The sequence below is a fragment of the Salvia hispanica genome, chromosome 6 (assembly GCF_023119035.1).
Source record: "Salvia hispanica cultivar TCC Black 2014 chromosome 6, UniMelb_Shisp_WGS_1.0, whole genome shotgun sequence".
Classification (NCBI taxonomy): Eukaryota; Viridiplantae; Streptophyta; class Magnoliopsida; order Lamiales; family Lamiaceae; genus Salvia; species Salvia hispanica.
Window position 1 is genome coordinate 42,393,983 of NC_062970.1, and position 16,706 is coordinate 42,410,688.

The 16,706-nt window shown below is 33.8% G+C and overlaps 1 protein-coding gene and 1 long non-coding RNA gene across 2 annotated transcripts; both read left to right on the forward strand.

The window, feature by feature from the left end:
• Window positions 1-3,935: 3,935 nt before the first annotated feature.
• On the forward strand, window positions 3,936-4,778 carry LOC125196447. The gene is made up of 2 exons (XR_007171894.1): window positions 3,936-4,037; window positions 4,619-4,778. It is a non-coding gene; the product is annotated as an uncharacterized LOC125196447 (long non-coding RNA).
• Window positions 4,779-8,801: 4,023 nt separating this feature from the next.
• LOC125192457 (laccase-14-like) lies at window positions 8,802-11,273 on the forward strand. The gene is made up of 6 exons (XM_048090035.1): window positions 8,802-8,975; window positions 9,068-9,219; window positions 9,305-9,549; window positions 9,630-9,758; window positions 9,927-10,865; window positions 10,946-11,273. The coding sequence occupies exons 1-6, from the start codon at window positions 8,874-8,876 to the stop codon at window positions 11,074-11,076; spliced, it is 1,698 nt and encodes a 565-aa protein (XP_047945992.1). The 5' UTR covers window positions 8,802-8,873; the 3' UTR covers window positions 11,077-11,273.
• Window positions 11,274-16,706: the final 5,433 nt, after the last annotated feature.

A 16,706-nucleotide genomic window follows, 5' to 3' on the forward strand; every position in this document is an offset into this window, starting at 1 on the left:
CATTTCTCTTTTTGGCTAAAAAAAACATCTAATCACATTTACTTTATTCTTTTTTTTACTTTACCCTCTCTCATTTTTCTTACTTTATTCTCTCTTCTAATTTTATTTAACTCACTAAATACAACTTTCTTAAATCCTCTGTCGAAAAGAAATGCCTCAAGTAACATGTGATGGAGGGAGTATTATTAGAACAGCCTAGAGATAAGTTAATACTCCCTCCATCCCACAAAAGATGTCACACTTGTGGGATGAGACAGGACTTTAGGAGATTTTGTTTTGTGTGTTAAATGGATGGAGAAAATATAATTTTTATATTAATGTGAGAGAGAACTTTTTCTAAAAATGAAAATGTGGCATCTTTTGTGGAACAAACTAAAAATGAAAGTGTAACATTTTTTGTGGGACGGAGGCAGTATTATTTAATATTATTAGAATAGTCTAGAGATAAGTTAACTAGAAATCTAGAATTATCTAGGAAACTAAGTCGACAAAACAACCGACTTAGCTGCATATAAATAGGCTTACATTGCCCAACAAACTAACTAGTAGACCTAATATATAAAATAACCGGCCCGGACCACTTTTATACATTTTTTACTCCATGCTCTTTCGTAAGAGTACAACAATCACATGCATGCTTTTCTGCAAAAGCATGCTCAAGAGTCCTATAATCTAGTAGATCACTCATAAAAGTCTCAATAATGTAAAAGATCACTTATAAAAACATCAAAACAGGTAAGATTATAGTATTCGCACAAAAATATCAGAAATGACAACGCGCAACCACTCCTAAAAGTCATGAGCTATGCAAATATACAATACAAGTAATACTAGGTTTAACAATTAAAATCCTATGAAACTATTATAAATTAAACTCATACGTAACTACTACACATTTCAATCAAATGATCATTTGCTTGAGCTAATTCCAGATTACCACCAACAACATCTCCGATTTCAGCAGCATTCTCGTATATTTCCACAACTGCATTAATTTAAAATGCATTTTTAAAATTTTTTACATCAAATATTAGATTGAGATAGGTTTCATAGAGCATTGAAATTATCCACACGTAAAAACCAAAATTGAAAAGCCCGACTAGAATTGATTAAGCGATTTTTTTTAGTGTCGAAATAGATTACAGACAAAAGTACACAGATTAGATGACTAGCATAATATGGAAATGCAAGCTTATGCCAAGTGTTGAAGCAACAGACACGTGAACAGAGAAAAAGTAGCAGGACAAAACTTTTCACCGATAATATTTATTTTTAACTGATGAATTTTTTCATAGAGTCTTACAAAATATTTAGTCTGATTAACTGAAACCGTACATCACTTTGAGAAATTGTGAGAAAAAATGCACAGAAAAATCTGAGAAATAAGAGAGAGAGAAACGTGAGTTCAATTTCGTGTGATCGTAACTTTTATTTATTACTATACAATTATTAATTTGAACACATTTTTCAATTTTTTTATATATTTTGTTTAATTATGGATACAATTATTGATTTATCCGTTAGAGCATCCCCATCCGTGCTCTTAGCTAAGAGCACGGAAGTGGGCCCGGACCCACTTTTACTCCTTGTCCTTAGCTAAGAGCACAACACCCACATCCGTGCTCTTAGCTAAGGACAAGATCAAAGGTCCCACCATTCCATTATTCAATTTAAATACTCCAATTATTAAAAACATTTCTACATTATAAAAATACATTCAAAAATAAAAATTACATAATTAAAATCCTAAAAAATAAAAATTACATAATTAAAATCTTTAAAAATAAAAATACATAATTAAAATCCTAGAAAATAAAAAAAATACATAATTAAAATCCTACAAAGATGAGAATATGAGAAAAAAGATGAGAGAATGTAGATGATAAAAAAAAAGATGAGAGAATGTGATTTTTTGTGTGTTGAAGTGGATGTATTTATAGATGAAAATGTGAATTTTGGGGAAAAAAATTGAAAAATAAATTAAAAGTGGGTAGAAAATGAATATAATTTTTTGGGAAGTGGAAAAATATTTTTTTTTATTTAAAAACATTTTTTTAAATAAATTTCGAATTTAAAAAAAATAAAAATAAAAAATCGAATTAGCCGTTGGCCAATCAGACGTTGCCACGTATGGGTGCTCAGCGGCACGGACGTGCTCTTAGCTAAGAGCATGTCCGTGCCGCTGGCACGGACGGACGAGCTGCAGCGGCGGACGGACGACGGGTGCTCAGCGGCACGGACGGATGGACGGTGCTAAGAGCACCGCTGCGGATGCTCTTATGTTTACCGTTGGTGCAGTTTTATTACAACGGTTATTTACATTTCTTGTAAATGTTTTGTTAAATTTTATCACATTTTCAATATTATGTAGTGAATTAGTTATAGTTTGATGTCCGTTTATATTTTTTTTTATTTCTCACAAAATATTTGATGTGAAATTTTTAAATTTAAGATCACAAATAAAATAAATTAAATAACATGTACAAAAGTATAAAACAATCTCTAGTTTATAATTATCTCTAATTTATTAAAGCATTACTCGATTTCCTTTGGGTGTGATGTTTTCCGAATGAGAAGAAATTTCTTTGTGAAATCATACATAAACAATGTTTAGTTTGTTATAAATATTAAAACTACCACATTATAACTTTATTCATATTATTAAGTGTTAGGATCGACCAGCCGAAGGCTAAAGTTGAATAACCTGAGTCTACACAAGATGTGAGGAGATCAACCCTCACTTATACAGATCAGTTACAACAACCTCAAGATCTAGTCTATTACTTGAATAGATCCTCCTGAAACACTTAACAAACCGATTAGTAACTTCAAGGAAATACACGGCTTAACAAGCAGATCAAAAGTATGAACAATCAGAGACAAAGAATTAGAGAAAGATTTGGCTCAGGTTGCACTAGGTACAACCACACAGGTCCTTTTAATACCGAGCCCACAATATCCCAAATCACAGATTGATCCACCACAAGGATGAAGATGTGAACAAGTAGACCGCAATCTACCAAGTGCTGTATCTCGGAAACCCTAGATCCAGTGACCTTGCTGAAGATCAACACACACACACCTCACTACAGAATCCTTCACGCAAGAACCCTCCACCACCACTGAAGCCTCACAATCCAGTCAAGAAGCACAGACTAGAAACCAGAGGTTTCTTCACTAATCCTCACTCTTCACACACAAGTGTTTACACACCCAGAAGGAGAGAGGAAACGTTCTCAAGCTGGAGCACAGAGAACACACTCTAGAGAAAACCCTAGGAGAAAACAGAGAGAAGCTGCGTAGAGATTCAAAGTAAGTGAAAGGGATTAGGGTTGGGGTATATAAAAGACTCAACCCAATCCACCACCCAACAGCCAACACGTGGCACCAGACTAAACACATGGGCCAAGCTCACAAGAGCAATGGGCCACTGGATATTTGGCCCGGTTACTAGCAGGCAAAATGGGTTCCTTCAATAAGGACCATAAATCGTCACATTAAGTACAGTAATTCATATTCCAGGCTCGATAAATTGTAATTACAAGTTTGTTCCAGAAGATGGATGATTGGAATTGAGGTTGGAGTTGTTTTTATTTTTGCCTTTTTGGATTAATGAGTTTGATATGGGAAAGACCTATCATATTTTTTCTGCATAGTAGAGTTGTGGAACTATTTGTATAGACTGTATAGTGCTCTGCTCTCAACATGTTTTTGTGTTTTGGTCTGGAAAAAACATTTTTCTTTGCTGTGACACTTACTAAATTATCAGTAAGGACAATTTGAGACTTTTCAGCAACTGCTATTTTCAAGATTAAACCATTAGTTTGAAGATTAATAATGTATGACTGACTTACATGGCCTATATAGTACCTCCCCTTTATTCTGGAAGCAATTTGATTATATTCACAGTAACCTCCTGTTCTCACTCTGCCTCTGTCTTCTTTACATACAAATATTGTGTTTTCACACTAATCTTTATGGTGTATTGCAGATGATTCAACAATGGCTTGCTTGATATTGCACCTTCAGATATATTGGTATGTCTTTTCTACATGTTCTCATGTTTTACTTGTTTCCTTTTCGTGTGTATTTTACTACTTGTGCATACGACTTCAGATTGTGGTCCTGACTAGATTATTTAGAATGTTTGAAGTATTATGTCCTCATACATTAGGACTAAATGCTGTAAGCGTAGATCGTTACAGTATGTTCCGTCAATTATGAAAGAGTCATGAACAGGTGGTTTTGTCTCAGTCGAATGCATCAAACAGAGGTGGATTTCCTCAAATTCCTATACATATTTTGACAAACAATACATTTTCTGTACCTTTTAGGAATCTATCAAAGTGCAAGTAATCATAATATGATGATTCTCAAGTGCGTTACTTTTCCATCAATCGATCATATAGCTAAATATTTTTAGTTGTCAAGCATACATTTGTGTAGAAGAGTAGACGTCTCATATATTGTGGGCATCAAGCTTGTCATCTCCACTCTGTTTTGTTGTAATCATATTAGACGCTCTTGTTTTCCCTCTTTCTTGAAAATTTATGACAATTATCGGTGATTGGATAGATGGAATTCTGATAATTATGAAAAACTGTTTTATTTGTTACAGGTGAATGAGACAAATTAATGCACTGTTTCTTGTGCCATTCTGTTTTCAGTTGCTGAACCATCTTAATTTGTAACTTGTAAGTCTCTGAAATGAACACTTGTGAATCTTTATGTATGTAACCATTTGAACAAGCTATTGAGCGAATACAAATTAAAGGGTATGAATGATTACAAATTTACAATAACCAAAATTAAGTTATTGTCACATTCAATCTTATACAATATTTTAAATCAACTTAAATTAACTTTAACTAGACAAAGTAAATGATCTTGGATATTTTAAGAGTGGACCTAAAAATGAATTACTGTGTAGAATAATCTCATAAATAAGGTTTAGTGTACATGGTTTTTTACCAAAAAAAGGCAAACCCACTATATTACGTTATGCAGATTGGAAAAATACCTAATTCGCATAATATGGAGTAGTATTTAATACTCCATACATCCAATATTTGTATTAAACTTGACGGTGGAATGATACAAATCTTCCAATTGGCACCGTAAATTTACCCAATTGATATGATCAATATTATTGAAAGTGACAGTTTGAATATTACTAGTAGTATATGATTGTAGTTTAGTCTTCCACGCGTTGGAATTTTCTTTTTTTTATTACCATCTACCATAACTTTTTAATCGAAAAATATAAAGTAGGATTAGCTAGAGTAGCGCGTAAATTGACTAATGGCATAATATGATCGTAGCTGCAACACAATCAATATAATTTTGGTTCAATATATATTTAACATATTCAAAAAAAGATAAATACACCTTTTCAGTATCGAATTATTGTAGTTCAGTTTGTACATGTTTTATTTGATTGACTTGTTTGAATTCAATTTGATTTATCATATCCCATTTTATTATTTCAAAGTTGTTATTATATAGTAGTATCTTATTTTATTTTTACTATATTTGATAGGTATATCTCATATTTTCTAAACTCATTTCATTCACATTGAATTATATAGTGCAAATTGTTAAATAAATACGCATGTAAACTCATTTCATTTGCATCGTAATTATTCCACCCGTCTCATTTTTTGGCAAATATACGCATGTGGCAACTAATTTTGAATACATAAAATTTGAAAATGTTATTTACAAAATCACGAACTTTGTCAGTTTTCTTTAAAATGTAATAAGGCATAACGAAATTTCAAACGGACTGAAATATTAAAACAAGCTAAGTTTGAATATTTATCCCTTGCCACATACGAAAACTCAATTTTATTTTACTCGCATATACTATATTCCTAATCTGCGGATTAGTAAAATATTTTAATATTTGCTGTCACTCACAACGTAAAGTGACAACATGGGAGACTGTAATAATTATGGGAGCTTAATAATTAATGGAATGTCTCATTGAGCCCACGCGTCTATAGGAATAATTTCTTATGGTAGGTACGTATAGACTAGTTAATTAATTAATTAATTAATGTGGTAATCTATAAAACTATACAAAGATTAAATATTGTTAACAACAAATAAGTTTGACCTATAGGCTATATGGTATTATTGTCATCTGCTACAAAATGGGAAAGGTGGTGATATATTGTGTAAATCAAATGTATATATGTATTTAAACACCAGACTATCGCTTTTGTATAAAATAATTATCATTTAATTTGTTCATTTTTCATTCCTCTAAACACAGACTTTAATTTGTTCATATAGGGTTTAAAGTGATGTTTACTCTATCTAAGATTTTCTTAGTTGATTTTTTTTGGAGGATAGGATTGAGTTGTTGAATCTTGAAATAATACATATGATAGTGTTGCAAACGTGGTCTTATTATTTTGTTATTTCAATGGGGGAAAAAAAGTAAACGCAATTGGTTGCGTTACTGAAAAAGCAATATGAGACGTATAAATTAAGATTTATTATACTCATAGGGAAAAATAATTTAATTATAATTTTGGTCATATTGGTAAGTGATTGACGCATAGCTATACTAAAATTTTGTGAGGGTCAACTTTAATTAAAATGACATCCGATTTTTGTATCAAATTAAGAATCATAATTCGATATTCCCAATTTCTAAAATCTATATATCCCAAACCAAGAAATGAGATTGCCGACAATTATAGCCATGCCTTCAGCAGATCTATTAATTATTCCCCTAAAATCGTGTCCTAACTAACTAATTTTGATATGTTTAAATTATAAACATTTAATATGGACGACGTGGGGAGAATTAAATGTATCTTTTTACACCGATTCCATGTTCTAAAATCTCAATAGTCGTATGTCTTAACATTTTAAATATATTACGTGAAACAATATATTATACGCAGAGACTTATTAGTTACTCCTATTATGTATGGTATTTACACTCTTTTTTAAATGAATATCTTAGATTTATACAAATCGAACAATCCTGTTTGAAGCTGCCTCGAAGTAACACGTGTCAAAATAGGTCGAATTAGTTATTCGTCAATGGCTGCTAAAAATTCCACCTAAATTCCGAGTCATGATTATCTCCACTTGTAATTTTTAGTCACAATTTGTTTGTCACTTCATTCTAAAAAACATGAAGTAATAATATATGTCACCTAATTGCAACGCATAAATATTCTAATTCTTGTATCTGGTAGTCTTAAGGAAATTAGAAAAAATAATACTACTGTACTATACAGTATATGAAAAAAACGAAAGTGGTACTTGAAATATGAATATATGATATAGAGCAAATGAATAATTAACTAAGGGAAGTTTTCGATTTTATTGAATTTAGAATGCATTGTGCGTGCTGGTGAGAGCAAAATAATACTGAAACTTTAACAAAACAGAAAATAAAAAAATTGACGATGACAGCTTAACAAATACCATACTCTTATTTTTATTCAAATAACTAATTTTTTAGATTGACAAATGACCAGTTAACCTAGTCCCTAACTAGAAAACATTCAATGGAACTTTCTTATTATACATTGGGACAGAAAACATGTGCTTAACATTTTTTTTTGTTAAGAATTAGATATAGTTGGATTAAATTAGTAATATAGTAGTACTAAAGTATATTAATAGAGAAAAGAAATGGACCCAAAAATTTAATTGATAGTAATACTACAATTTATCATTAGCAGCCGGTAACCGGTCACACTGTACCTACTCTTCAACACAATTGAATGATTTTCCTATTTTGAAAAAAATCAATTGTCCAAACTCTCCCGCCATCTATTAAAGTCAATAAAAGTGTAAAATAATAGTGTGATTTTTTTTCATAAATATGTGAAACATTTTTTTTAAAACACTCATAACCAATTTGAGTGGTCAAATAGTATCAATAAATAGTATGATAATGGAACGCATTACGACACATTAATGTACGATTAAAAACTAATAAAATCTCTAACCACCGTAAATGGAAACATTTTCCAGCCTTGGTGTATTTAATGATTGAGTTCATTTCAAGAATAAACAAATAAGTAATAAAAAATAATCTCTACTCGTTGGCCACAATCGTACATTAATTCATTCACATGAAACAACTTAGAAAAAAACAAGAACAACAACAAAAAACCGAAATACATATATATTCTCAAACAAGAAATGTACTTTACCATAAATTAGTTAACATATATATGCAACCACTATCAACAAGTTGCAAACTTTTGTGAGCAAATCGGTCAAATATGCCGGATAACTGAAAATATTAAATTTAAGGGAAAATAGCGGTAAAAATTGTATATAGTCTGATCAAATTATATTCCATTCTGCAATTTTAAAATCGGTCGAAAAAATCATGAAGTACATGAAGTTTGTATTTGTAAGTAGTAAAATTATACTGATATGACAACTACGATCATACATGGACGTCATTTGTTGTAAGTTAAACGATATCGCCCATTCATAATAATGGGCATCGCTTGTTAGAAAAACATCGAATTATTTTGTTATTGAATGATTATGAATAAATCCAAATCACATAATTTTTCAACTAATTTTAAAATTATGGGATAAATTAGAATTTGATCAAAATTAATGATTATTCCTATAATTTGCTCTGAATTTAGGAAGGGACATAAGTCCATGCATATGTTCTATCCGCAGCGACGACTCATTATTAGCTTGATATATAAAATAATAAAAGGGCAGCCGTCGCTTTTGTTTTGTTGGGAACAAGTCAATTCATGTAAACTTTGAATCCACCTTATAAATACTCATCACAATTTCCTTCCAATCTCAACAAACACAAGAAAATATTTACACACAAAAACAATTAAAACATCAAGAAAACTAAAGAAGAAATGTTGTCGGCTTCAAAGCTTTTGTTCCTCTGTTTCTTAGGTATTGTTCTGCTCGGAGGAGTAACGCCGAGCCATGCCGCAGTTCGTCGCTATAGGTTTGAAGTAAGTATAAGAAGACATCATAATTACTAAGTATTTTTTTAGTAATATTGATTTAATTAAAAGCTAATCAAACTCTAATTAACTTGTTGCAGCTGAGAAACTCTACACACTCTAGGCTTTGCACGAACAAGACCATGCTAACGATAAACGGACAGTTCCCGGGGCCAACGATATATGCTAGAAGGGGAGATTTGGTCATAGTCGATCTCATTAATAGGGCTGACCATAATATAACCATTCACTGGTAAAAAATATTACTGTATCGTGTTCTTGACATGTTATATCATTAAATATATTTTTGCTAGTACTGATTTTTTTGTATGTTATAGGCATGGGGTCAAAATGCCGAGGTATCCATGGTCAGATGGCCCAGAGTTTGTGACACAATGCCCTGTTAGCCCTGGCACGAGGTTTAGCCAGCGGATTGTCTTGTCGGACGAGGAAGGAACTCTGTGGTGGCACGCTCATAGCGAGTGGTATCGCAATTCTGTTTATGGTGCCCTTGTTATTTTGCCTCCGAGGAGAGAGAGTTATCCTTTTCCTAAGCCTCATCATGAAGTTCCCATCTTACTAGGTTTGTATGCGCTTTGTTACGGACTTCAGTGCAAGGAAACTTATCTCAACCTGATTATGAATTTGGAACGTGTATTGCAGGAGACTGGTTTAATGGCGATATTCAGGAAATTATGGAGGAGTTCCTCGGTAGTGGAAGCGACCCAGAAGTTTCCAATTCTTTCCTCATCAATGGCCAACCCGGGGACTTGTATCCGTGCTCAAGACAAGGTGGATTTTTATTTACGAATTTCAGTACAAGAAAACATGTCCCACATCAATTGTGTATGGCAATTGACATGGGTTTAGTTTATAGGAAAAAATGAGTGTTTTTACCATTTCTGGGATAACTTTTTTTGTTTGGTCAACTTTTATTAAGAAACCTGGTGTTGGTCACAGATACATTCAGGTTAAAAGTGGAGAGCGGAAAGACCTACCTCCTGCGCATCGTAAACGCAGTGATGAACAACATCATGTTCTTCAAAATCGCGAACCACAACGTGACCGTGGTGGGCACTGACGCCGCCTACACGAAGCGCCTGACGAGCGACTACATCGCGATATCCCCCGGCCAGACCATGGACCTCCTCCTCGTCGCCAACCAGCCCCCGAGCCACTACTACATGGCCTCAAGAGCCTACGCCAGCGGCGGGGACTTCGACAACACCACCACCACCGCCATCCTCGAGTACGCCGGCAACTACACCCCTCCCGCCTCCCCGGCCCTCCCCTCCTTCCCGCCGTTCAACAGCACCGCCGCCTCCCACAACTTCACCACCCAATTAAGAAGCCTAGCAAACAAAAAGTACCCTGTCGACGTCCCCAAGAACATCTCCGACATCCTCTTCTTCACCCTCTCCATCAACCTCCGCCCCTGCGCGAACGACTCCTGCGAGGGGCCGTTCTCGGAGAGGCTGATGGCGAGCGTCAACAACGTGACCCTCCAGCTGCCGAGGACGGATTTCCTCCAGGCTTATTACAGAAGGATCAATGGCGTCTACACCACCGATTTCCCGGACAACCCGGCCTTCCCCTTCAACTACACGCAGCAGACCATTCCTAGAGATCTCGCCCGCCCGCAGAATGGGACCTCCGTCAACATCCTCGACTTCAACGCGACTGTCGAGCTCGTGTTCCAAGGTACAAATCTCGTTGGAGGAATCGATCACCCCATGCATCTGCACGGGTACAGCTTCTACGTAGTTGGATCCGGGTTCGGGAACTTCAACCGGACCCGGGACCCGCCCAACTATAATCTCGTCGACCCGCCGTTGATGGAGACCATCGCCGTGCCGAGAAATGGATGGACTGCGATTAGGTTCAAGGCTAATAATCCAGGTTTATATTTAATTAATTATTTTGCATTTGATTAATTTTATTAATGAGTTATGATTAATTGTTGGTTGGTGTGTTTGTAGGAGTGTGGTTCATGCACTGCCATTTCGAGCGTCACGTGAGCTGGGGAATGGGGATGGTGTTCATTGTGAGGGACGGGCCGGGGCGCGACGAGAAGCTGCTGCCGCCACCGCCGGATATGCCACGCTGCTAATCTTGATCGAGATTAGATTAAAGAGTCGAGATTTATTTTTATTTTTATTTTTACTTTTTTCGGGACGACCTGGAAACACAGTCAGCGAAATGAGTAGTAAATAAGATGATGTATTGATCTATTGTTTGGGGGTTTTACTATTTGTTTGTAACTTTTTTTATTCTTGTAATGGAATAAAAGTCTTGATTTCATGTTCATTGGATTATGTTTGGTTTTAATTTGTTTACTAGTACTTGCTACTTTATGGGTGGGAACTTTGCATTTTTCTTTTGTCATAGTTGTTGAAACTTGAAAGTATAATAAATAAAAGCCAGTAGCATACAAGTTGTGGAGTATTTTAATCTTATACATAAATAATAGTAGTAAAGATTTTATTGCGTTGTACTATATATAGATTGATATTTCAACCTAGCATTGTATTTTATTATGTGTAGCTTATTACAAATTTTTTAGCTTTTGTTTCCATTCTTTTTATCCTGCTTTTTGTCTTATATTGTGGCCGATGGCCAAACATTAATTGTCCATTAGTCATTCTCAAGATATAGGTTAGTTTTATTATTTTAAATTATCCCTAAAATTAGATCTAAGTCTAAACATAAAAAATATTTAATAAATAGAAATCTTACACATCATTCGTAATATGAATCCTACAATCTATAAACACCTATTTCACTATTTTTCATCTTTCTCTTGCTTTATTCTATCTCTCTTATTTCACTATTTTGTGAATGTCAAGATAAAATTTTGTTGACATACTCATGTAGTCATGTTATTGTGTTGACATTTTTAATATAATGTGTTGATTACTGAACAAGTAGCACATTAAGTAAAATATCAAGATAAATTTGTGTTGATATACTCGTGTTACTATGTTGAGATTTTTAATATAGTATATTGATTTAGTTAGCAAGTAGCACGTTAAGATAGTTAGCACACAAACGACACCCTATAATTAGATATATATTCAATTTGTCTAACGTTCAATAATATATGATTCTTGGTCCTTATTCTTCGTGTTGAAATATGTAATTACTATCAATATTGATGCATGCACGTTCATCAATTTAAAACCCCACAAATAATTATTGAATTAAATTCAGTAAGTTACAATATATAAAAGCCTTGAATCTTTGATAAAGATAGGTGGATTATAATAGAAAGCAATTCTTATGACTCTATAGATTTTCTTCATTTCTAAATTTAATTAATTCATCTGTTTTCTTTTGACAGCCCAAGTCCAATATGGGCCATAAGTCAGCAACTCAAAAGTGGTAAATAATTAAACCCAATGACATATGCATAAAAAGATTGTATATGAACATTTTGTGACACAAGCCCAACTTAGCCTGATAAGGAAACAACTTTTCCCTTATGCATAAAAAGATTTTATATGTACATTTTCAAATACTTTAAAATTTACTATTGAATTCATTGTTTTCTTCTAATTACATTTTTACATAGAATATTTATTCTAATTATAGTACGCATCTTTGATTCTGGTTTCATTGATCTTTCCTTGTTTATTATGTATTGTAGAGAGTATCTTCTTTTAGTAGATAGATATCTTATTTTCACCACTATTGCCTTTAATTTAATTGATATCTTCTTTCAAATATTCGCACATAAATTTGAGTATCCGAAGTTCCAAAACTTGACTTGCAACCATCTTCAATTTCATAAATAGTTTATAATCTTATTTAGAAGTTCTTCCATCTCTATTGAAAATTTAGATTCAGTTCATGGAATTGTTTCATTATTCATGTATAGATCTAAGAGCTTTTCATTGGTCATGGAAAGTTTAAATTTGTTTCAAGAAGCTCTTTTCGATATAAAGATGGAAATATTGTGAGTTTGTCTCTGAGATGGAAATATAAAGATGAAGAAGAAGGGGCTTGAGATTTTGGGGAAGTGTGAGGGTATTATAAAAGTAAGTAAAGAGAAAAGTCTATAGCAGAGTCTATATAAATTCTAGTGGATGTTTTTGTTCAATTCCCTTTCTCAAATAGTACGAATTATTAATAGGACTACTCTTCTAATACAATTTCTAGGGAGTACTATTAATAAGTTCAATCCATTTCTATATTGCGCACTTCCTATTTAAATATAATACAATTACAAATTACAGTAGCTTTCATTTACAAACTCATATTTATTAAAATAAAATTATACATGTGCTTATTTTTTAATTAAGTCAATGATCAAATATTTAAGGGAGTGAACTGACGAGACTCGATATGTTATTTATTTATTCAATCTAAAATTGTGTAGAAGTACTTATTCATTATGATAGTGATATGTGAATTATAATTTAATTTATTATTTTAGAGTTAAGTAAGGCACTTAGTTTTAAATTTGTGAATATGAATTTGAGAGTGAAGAATTATTGGATTTTTGTTTATTATAGATGTTATCTGCTCTCTAAAAAATAGAAATTTTTGAAACAATATAGGAGTATGTTTTAATGCTAAATTGATGAAGTTGGAGAGAGATAGAAATAAAAGTGTGTTAGTGAAAAATGAGTCTCACCTTTATATAAAGAGAAATTTCCTAAAATGAAAAGTTTCTACTATTCGGGAACGAATCAAAAAGGAAAGAATTTGTATTTTTAAGAGACGGATGGAGTATAAATATATTATACGGAGTATAAAAAATTAAATATTTTATTAAATTACAATAATTATTTAAAATAAATCAACCCGACTCATTTCAGTTTCTGGTTCGGTCACTGTAAATTGCATACGGATGAAGTTATTCACTATTCACCACGAGTTCTTTCTCCATGGCACTTGTATATCTCTTCCATTTCACTTCTTATTTCTCTAACAACACAAAGATCTCGGACTTAATGTAATCTCAAAATACAAAAAAGTAAAGTTGAATGGTTGTTAGCATTGAAGAAACTTCTGAGTACGGTATTTTATTCTGGATTTTGACGTATCGCGCTTTGAGGCTGCATATTCAGTGCTGTTTTGACGTATTGTTAGAGCATCTACAATGGTCGGCGAGCGATCGGCTAGCCGATTCCCAGCGCTGGCCGGTCCGCTCGCCAAACCATTGCAATCGGCGAGCATGGAATCGGCTAGAGAATCGGCGAGCGCTCGCAGATTCCTGGGCGCTAGCCGAAGCGCTCGCAGATCCGCTTGCCGCCATTGTAGGCTGGTGAGCGGCAAGCGATCGGCCAGCGCGCATTTTTATTTTTAATTTCCGAAACACTATATATACGCGATTTGAACGTCATTTTCATTTGCACTTCTTGTGTTAACGAGCTATCTCTCTCTCTTAATTTCTGTACAAGAGCAACAACACAAAATGAGTAACGCGGGTGGTAGTAGTGATAGTAGTGATGAGGAGTACGAACGAAAAATGGACGAAGCATTGGAGGCTTATACGTCCGGTGAGATAGACCGACTAATACAAAGTGCTTTGCAGCCGGCGGTGCCTCGACCTCGACCCATTGTACACCGCCGAGCAGTGATTGCTCGGGATCACGTAGCTGCACATCAGTGGCTATATGACGACTACTTCGCAGAGCAGCTGCGGTTTAATGCCAACCTGTTCAGGTGGCGTTTTAGGATGCGCAAGGAGTTGTTTATGCGTATCGTTGACGTTTTAGAGTGTTGATATCTGTGTTTACAACATGATAGTCGAAGATGAAGGTGTACAAATGACTAGTTGGGCCAATGACGATGAAGCCGGTCCAAGCCATGGCGTAGCCACCCCCAACGTACGAAGGGGTGTACCTCACGATGAAACGGGCTGCCTCCAGGCACATGCTGACATGCGCCAAGTGGATGCCCATATCCAATTCCAAAAGGATTTAATTGAAGAGTTGTGGGCGCGGAGGACTGCACGGCGATAGTTGTTTTTTGTTTTATTATGTATTTTTTTTAATCATGTAATTCTTTTTTGGACGCACTTTTTTTTTATTTAAATGAAATTATTGCATTTTCCCGTAGATGTGTCGTACATTTAATTCCGTATTTTGTGTTTAATTCCGTAAATTTAGTTGTCTTTTTTAATAGTGTTGATGATGTGGCTAGTCTATTGCTTGTCCAGTTGCTTGTCATGATGATGTGGCAGAAAAATTTTTAGTGCTGATGATGTGACAGGAGGAGTTTGTGGCTAGTCTCTAGCTGGCCTATGACTGGCCTAAAGCCATTGTGGATACTCTAACTGCATATTTTATAGAAACACTCTCAACCATACTAAAATTCATAGGATGTGTCATAAAAATAGCTTTGAGAGGAACCTCATTATTTCTACTACTCCCTTAGTCACATTAACACTTTTCTTTCTATCTCTATTGTATTATTAATTTTATATTAAAATCTGTGTCATTTCAAAAGCTATTATTCTCTTTGTTTCATAATTGGAGTCCTATTTAATTATAGCACGAATTTTAAAAAATGTAAAGAAAAGTAGATTGAATAAGTTAGTTGATTATGTGTCACACTTGATGGAATGTGAAACCTACTTATTATTTATGATAAAAGTGAAATAAGACTTTTATTGTGGAACGGATCGAAATAGTAAAACAAGACTCTTATTATGAAATGAAGGGAGTATTTTTAGAAGGCATGGGGAATATTTCATATAGTTTCTGCGTGTGGGTTTAAGCCAAAAAAATATATTTAAAGAAATCTAATCACTATAACTACACTCTAAATGGAAAATGTTGAACATTCTCGATAATATACTCCACTAATTAATTGGGTGGTTCCATGACTTAACGACAAAAAATAGAATTGTCAAATTTGTCCGGATTAAATATCAATTTGAAAATTAATATAAATAATATTTTGATAAAATGAAACCTAATAAAAGAATTGATTCTAATACGTTAGATTAGAATTTACCCTACAAGGGTATCAGTTTTAAATTTGCCAAATATGGATTTTGCATATCAAACATGATTAGGGCACAATAGATCCTTGCTAGACGAGGCGCATGAGGCAGCAAAACAACAACAATCCTCCATCGCAACGCCCTATCCAGCGCCGCGCTACCTCTAATCAGGGACGGATGTACATGCATCCTACAAGGGGCAAATGCCCCACCTTAAAAAAATTCATTAGTGCTATTTTGATCATTATTTTTAAATTTTTTTTGAAATACCATTATAAATGCCCCCTCTAAAATCCTTGAAATGTCTTTGTATGGAATTTTACCCTACCTATACAGAATTTCTGGCTCCGTTCCTGCCTCCAATGTAACTAAATAATCGCCTCGGAATAGTCATTTTATATCTCCAGCTGCGCCGCTACTACCTTTTATTTATCGAAGTGTTGCTATTAAATTTTGTATCTCAAACACACGTAATATAACTACTTCATATTTGAGATGCATGTGAAACTAATTAATTCTATTATCACTGACAATGACTTCAGTTTTCACCAGCAAAACGTGCGAATACGCATATAACATTATGTACCGTAATTAATTACTATAAGCTTATAATGACTTTGGAGTTTAGTTTCCTCGAAATTAAATTTTATCATGAGGGATAGATAATGGAATTTTCCGATTAATTAAAGTTTAAGCAGAATGATATATGAACAGTGATGTGTTTTGCAATTTAGGCTCATGTCTAAATGAGTCTATGAGATGTTCAAGTAATTGAAGCATGCCAA

Bases quoted from the DNA above. Each gene is read 5' to 3' on its own strand.
- LOC125192457 (XM_048090035.1), top strand. From the start codon at position 8,874: ATGTTGTCGGCTTCAAAGCTTTTGTTCCTCTGTTTCTTAGGTATTGTT. The intron at 9,220-9,304 runs GTAAAAAATATT...TGTATGTTATAG, and splicing joins CATAATATAACCATTCACTG to GCATGGGGTCAAAATGCCGA. The intron at 10,866-10,945 runs GTTTATATTTAA...GTGTGTTTGTAG, and splicing joins GTTCAAGGCTAATAATCCAG to GAGTGTGGTTCATGCACTGC.